Source organism: Triticum dicoccoides, chromosome 7B (genome assembly GCF_002162155.2).
Source record: "Triticum dicoccoides isolate Atlit2015 ecotype Zavitan chromosome 7B, WEW_v2.0, whole genome shotgun sequence".
Taxonomy (NCBI): Eukaryota; Viridiplantae; Streptophyta; class Magnoliopsida; order Poales; family Poaceae; genus Triticum; species Triticum dicoccoides.
In genome coordinates this window covers 509,685,468-509,691,837 of record NC_041393.1, presented here as the reverse complement: position 1 = coordinate 509,691,837, position 6,370 = coordinate 509,685,468, and the positions used below count along the sequence as shown (strand labels likewise).

At 50.4% G+C, this 6,370-nt stretch overlaps 1 protein-coding gene across 1 annotated transcript; it reads left to right on the top strand.

Annotated features, from left to right (window-relative positions):
* The first annotated feature begins 4,542 nt into the window (after positions 1-4,542).
* LOC119336308 (aquaporin NIP1-4-like) lies at positions 4,543-5,741 on the top strand. The gene is made up of 5 exons (XM_037608300.1): positions 4,543-4,704; positions 4,799-5,023; positions 5,101-5,298; positions 5,396-5,457; positions 5,549-5,741. Exons 1-5 carry the CDS (start codon positions 4,543-4,545, stop codon positions 5,739-5,741), a joined length of 840 nt encoding a protein of 279 aa, XP_037464197.1.
* Positions 5,742-6,370: the final 629 nt, after the last annotated feature.

The following is a 6,370-nucleotide window of genomic DNA, read 5'->3' as shown; positions in this document are numbered from 1 at the left end:
TAGGTTAGCTCCATTTTACTTAAGTATGCTTACTTCTTATAGTCTTCTTCTTCTTCTTCATTTTCTTCTTCTTCTTCTAACATCTTGTTTATCATTTTGCAGATTTGATTTAATTCACGGAAGCTTGCATGGATGGAGTGCTTCTTTTCCATTTGTGCTTTTATTTTGTATCAATGAACTTGCATGGTTAACGGTGTTGGATGAATAATGTGAAACTTTTGTAATATGTAAGGATGGAACTATATATGTGTTGGTTATGTATGTATATATGATGAAACTTGTGTGTTGGATATGCTTATTGTGTATATATGTATATCTGTGTATATCTGTGAATTGCTGTCAAATTGAATGAATTAAATTAAAAACAGGGTTGTACAGGTTCTTTGCCGTCAGCTAGCTGACGGCAAACATGATACGTGGCAGCTACCTGTGATTTCTCGGATTGGCATGTTTGAGCACTTCGCCGTCCGCTGGCGGACGGCAAAGACCTTATCCTCTTTGTCGTCCGCTGGCTGACGGCAGAGCACGCCGTTAACCCCTAACGGCTCTCACCCCACCTCACTGTCGTCCATGATCTTTGCCATCTGCTGGCCACCAACAGCGGACGGCACAATCCTTTGTCGTCCGTATCCAGGAAGCGGACGGCAAAGAATGCCTTTGCTGGCACGTGTTCAGACGGACAGTTTGTCGTCTGCTGGCGGACGACAAAGAAGTTTGCCGTCCGTCATCCATGCCTTTGCCGTCTGCCATGGCGGACGGCAAAGAAGCTGATTCCAATAGTGGAAGGGTGTAACTGAGGCTGCTGAGCTGCCATCTCTGCCTCACGGCGAGCCTGTGCTTGATCTACCACCAACTGAGCATGGTTATAAACCCGGGGTGGGTCATGCCCATGGGGCTGGTTGTGATGCCGCTCACTGCTTGAAACCGCCGGTGACTCCATGTGCGGGGTTGAATGAATTCGATCACGGCTGTAGGAGTAAGCCGCCTGCTGGGCCACCATCGTTTGAAGAAGTTCCACGGCCTTCTGAACCTCAATTGCCGCTGGACTCTCGTCTGTCACCGGGAGAGCCGCCAATTGTGATGCCATGGCGATCATGTTATCCAACAGATTAGAGAAGTGACCCAGAGGTGTGGAAACTCGTTGAGTCAGGGTTGAATTAACACGATCCGGATCCACCACATGGGGTTGAGCCGCCGCTCCGGTCCAAGGTGCTTCAGGGCCCCGGGTCATACCGGGCGGATTATTTGGTCCTACCCCAGGCGTGTTGAAGAGAATTCTTGCATCAAACTCATTTGGTCCTACCTCTTGTATCTCCTATTAAAAACAACGTTTGACGCGTTCTGGTCCAAGCTCAAGCGGAAATTTTCCGCTTGAATCCGCTGTGTCTCCCTCTCCCAGGCGGCTCGCTCTATCGCCATCCTGGTATTCTCAGCTTTAAGATCCTCCTTAGCTTGAGCTATCTCATCACGTAACTTCGCAATGTCCATGTTATGTTGCGCTTGGTTCGTCGGGGTTACCTCCACCGTCAGCAGAGTTGCCAGAGCCTCCAAAAGTTCAGATAAAACTTGAGTCGGCGGGCGCACAAGGCCTCCTGCCCCGGCTGCCATAGTAGACGCTGAACCGGAGATCATTGCTGCCGTAGTTGAAGAATTCGGCACCGGCTGTGTGCCGGCCATGAAGATGGCAACCCGGTTTGGCAGCTCACAGGGGTCCGGAATACTGTCACCATCAGAACAGCCCCCAAGCCTGTCATTTTGCAATTGATACATGGAATTGGTCTCGCTGGTTGAGGACTCATCGCCTGAATAGACGGTCGTATCCAAGATCTACTCCTTGAGTAAAGCCAACAAAAGCACGCTTCGGGGCGGCTTGAACCTTGACGGGTCGCGCGCGCTGAGTCGTCTTGATGATGTCGGTGCAAGTGTCCGGCTTAGCTTCTGACTCGCCGATCTTGCCGATGAAGACTTGAATTCCGCCGAAGGGTACCCGGTACCCATATTTGATTGAATCGGCCTCGGGACCCCATCCTGCGTCATCGATGTAGATTTTGCCGCGGCGACTCTTGGTCATCCCGCCCACGGTGGGCGCCAACTATCGTGGATTTAACACGACAGATGACCTAGCAAAAGGACTTAGGTGTGGAGCCATTGCAGCTAGGTTAGCTTAAAGGGGTTAAACGGGACAAAGGACACAGAGAGTTTTTACCAAGGTTCGGCCCCTCTCAATGAGGTAAAAGCCTACTCCTGCTTGTATTTGTATTGCTTGTGTTTCGATTACCAGGGAGCGAATACGCTTGACCTAGTACTCGATCAATTGTTTCTTGAGTTAACCCGCTGCCAGGTCTCACCTTTATATACACAGGTTGAGGCCTGGCGGCTTACAGAGTCCCGACCGGCTCACACAACGTGACCGGCTCGGTTTCTACACTTGCCTTACAGAACAAGTTAAACATATGGTGGCTCATCCCTTTGGGCCTCAAGTCGCCTCTGGGTCTTGGGACTTCAATAAGCTTGCTTTATGAACCGCCATCTTCATATCTTTTTGGGCTTCTTCATCTTAAGTCGCCTGTAGCATGACCCGGCCTCTCCTGGGCGGGTCATACCCAGTAGTTATATCCCCAACAGTCCCCATTCAAACTTTGTTGCATCGTATTCTCCTGTACCACATTCTTCGTACCAGTGCCCCATGATCCCACAAGCATAGCAAAAGGTGGATAATTTTTTAAACTTGACATGGTATTTTCCAGTTACGCCCGCCTTCATGATGCAGACAACCTGTACTTCACATACAAAGCCATTGGGCAAAGTAACCTGTACTTCCTGCACATCACCTACGCGGGACTAGATTCTCCTGAAATTTACTACTTTTCAACACACCATCCGGTAACCTATGGATTTGGCACCAGGTTTCTAATATATCCAGCTTAATGTTCTCCGGGTTCAAAAACCCGTTAGGTTTAAAGCACATGCATGGAAGTCCCATGGTCTTCGATGGATTGCCTTATTCCAATCACCAAGGCAACTTAACTGGATGGAGAATAGATTAGCATTGATACACCTCCACACCACTGCCTGTGTGTGGTTCCATGCCGCTCGCATGTCAACAATCAAGGCGCTATGGTTGTAGGTTTTCGCCGTAAGCAGACGCCCTAGCGCCAACCATTTCGGCTTGATCTCGTCGGTATCAATCTCATCTTCCCAGACTAGGTCATATATCTCATCCTCCTAGAGGGTAAGCCTCTCCAACAAATTACTGGAGTCCTTCTCTCCCCCCTTAGGGCCAGATTTCCCTTCTTCGTTCTCCATCACTAACAGCGAATTCCTGATTTGATGCAACCGCAAAAACCCAGGACAAGCACGATCACCTCCAAGACCGGGAAGATAACTAGGTTATCCCCTTGGTCAGTCCGAGCGGGATAGGGTAGCCGGGGTAGGCGGAAGAAACAACCAGCGACAGCTCGTCGGAAGGAAGAGTAACTCTTGGCGTGGCGGCGCCAGAGGACAGGAAAACCCTAGGGAAACCCTAGGGGACTGGAAACGATCTTTTTAGTTGAGGGGGGCTCGTTTGTGCTGAGGAATGACCCGATCGAACGATTCTTAATGCTGAGGTGGCAGGGGACATGCTCTAAAGATTTGTGGGTCTTATCCAACGCTCCTCAGGTCGTTCGTGTGGAGGAGGTAAAAAAAGCTGAGGTCAGTTTTTTTTTAACTTTTTCGTTTTTTATGGGAAAGACACAATAACACTTCACGGACCGTGAAGAAATATTGCCTTGTGGACAGGGGGGACGCAAACAAGGCGATTGTTTATGTTCAAAAAAAAAAGTCAAGGCGATTGTTTGTGTCGTCTGAGATCGGCCCTAGAAGGAACGACATTCCTGTACCATTTGGCCATTCTATGTCCTCAGCAATCACCATGAACATATGGACATCGGTAGCTCTGCAGCAGCATCGTCCTGAAATTTTGGTACTCACGTTTACCCTGTAACTTAGAAGCACACTCAATCCGAGTAGATGTACGTTGGCCTGTACGTCATGCTTGTAATTTGAAATGTTTGGCACGAGTGGTAATGCTGAGGCATTACGCGCGTCCCCGTCAACTATCGCGTAAACCTAAGGGCTGAGTGCATGCTTTTGTCTTGTCTGGTGTGTCCTTGGGGTTCTCGCTTGCTGTTAATCTGTCCAATGCAGCACCAAATTATCTATCACCTTCCGGCCTCGATGTCTGGGGTGGTGAATCTTCTGCAAATTTTCTAGTTGGTTTGAACTAAACACCTAGAGTAGCAACGGAACTCTTCTTTAATATTTCCAGTCTCGACAAATCCGAGGGATGAAGGAGAAGCGACATAACATGGTGGAGCTAGCAAAACAAGCCGATGGTTATAATATGTACCACATGACAAGCTCTCCTTGCTGGTGTATATATAGTTCAGTCGACTTGCTCAGAGCTCGGTACCCTCTTCTGTCATCTCAGTGTTTCCACTTCCACATTCTGGTCGCCCTAGTTTTGTCACTTGGAGTGTGTACCAGGAGATCGAGGCAAAAATGGCCAGGCGGGACGACGACTCTGCTTACACGAATGGATCGGTGTCGGTGAACGATTTCTCCGTGGAGGACGGGAGGAAGGAGAAGGAGGTGTCTGCTGATTACCACCTTGACCAGGACATGGTCTGTGGCTTCCCCGTCTCTGTTTCTTTTCTTCAGATGGTGAGCCTACTTCTCTTGATGGATGTACGTATATGCTTGTGTACATTCTGTTTTCATCCAACCTCTGTTTGGCTACGCTGGCATGTACATGTAGCTCCTCGCCGAGTTATTCTCCACATTCTTCTTGCTGTTCGCCGGCATGGGCGCCATCGTCGTGAACGGGGAGAAGCAGGGCGCGGTCACGTTCCCGGGCATCACCGTGGTGTGGGGGATGGCCGTCATGGTCATGGTCTACACCGTCGGCCACATCTCCGGCGCGCACATGAACCCCGCCGTCACCGTCGGCTTCGCCATCGCTCGCCGGTTCCCCTGGAGGCGGGTAAGCGTCGCCGCCAGACTCGCCCCGTGACGAGAGTTAGCAACCAGCAGATGACATGTGTGCATATGCGCATGCAGGTGCCGGCGTACATGGCGGTGCAGATGGTGGCCGCGATGATCGCGAGCTTTCTGCTGCGGCTGATGTTCGGCGGGAAGCACGAGTTCGCGCCGGTGACGCTGCCCACGGGCTCCAACCTCCAGTCGCTGGTGATGGAGTTCATCACCACTTTCTACCTCGTCTTCGTCATCATGGCCGTGGCTACAGACGACCGAGCAGTAAGCTAAGCTAGGCGGCCATGCATGCATGCACCGACGAGAGACTGCGCCGTACGTACTCCTACGTACTTACCATCCATTTCTCGTATTTGTGCAGTCAGGGCAGATGGCTGGGCTGGCTGTGGGCGCGACCATCATGCTTAACGCGCTATTCTCTGGGTACGTTCGCTTCCCTCTCCTACGCTGTTTGTTGTTTAACTTTACGGCATGATCTTTAATGTACGTACGCACGTTTGGTCAACGATGACAGGCCGGTGACGGGAGCATCGATGAACCCGGCGAGGAGCATCGGGCCAGCGCTGGTGGCGGGCAAGTTCAAGTCGCTCTGGGTGTACATCCTCGGGCCGTTCGCCGGCGGGGCGGCCGGAGCTTGGGCTTACGGCCTCGTCCGCCACACCGGCAAGCCACTGCGCGAGATCACCAAGAGCGCCGACCGGGCTTGATGAACTCCTAGTAAATTAAGAACCGTGCGCGCGGTACACATGTTCGGAGCGATCGACACGCCCAAGAGAGGAGCAATAATTGGAGCTATGCATGAGTGTATGGTGTGATTACTATCTTAAACGATGCATTCCTAGCTAGTCTAGCATAGCGTGTATCGATCTACTTACAGAGGACGGAGGATATACGAACGAATAAATATCCATGTGCTTTTACTTGTTGCCTGGTTGGTATATACGTGAAGTGATTATTGGCGAGGCGATAATCGATATGTGCGTATCTTACTGTCATATGTGCACGTCCAATTTTTTTTTTTTTTGCGAGACACGTCCACTTTCTTTATTGTTCATATCAAGTGTGGTCAAAATTTAGTAGTGACTAGCACATATGCCCATGCGTTGCAACGAGATGATAATTTTTTTTTTGCAACAAGCAGTAGGAGAGATAATTGATGTGTTCATCAAAAATTATCTCCACGGCGGTGGGTGACAGAGCTTCTCGCCTGTCATGTTTGGCCCGCGAGATTTTGATAGTGATGGGGTTGGTCGGCATGGTGGCGACCACCCAACTGGTACCTTTTTTTTCTCTGGGTTCACCTCCGTCTCGGAGTTGTGGTTGCATCCTTATTTGG

What these genes read in the sequence shown, in the direction of transcription:
- LOC119336308 (XM_037608300.1), top strand. Translation starts at nt 4,543, where the DNA reads ATGGCCAGGCGGGACGACGACTCTGCTTACACGAATGGATCGGTGTCG. An exon ending in CTGTTTCTTTTCTTCAGATG is followed by an intron (nt 4,705 to 4,798) that starts GTGAGCCTACTT and finishes ATGTACATGTAG; the next exon opens with CTCCTCGCCGAGTTATTCTC. An exon ending in GCCGGTTCCCCTGGAGGCGG is followed by an intron (nt 5,024 to 5,100) that starts GTAAGCGTCGCC and finishes ATGCGCATGCAG; the next exon opens with GTGCCGGCGTACATGGCGGT.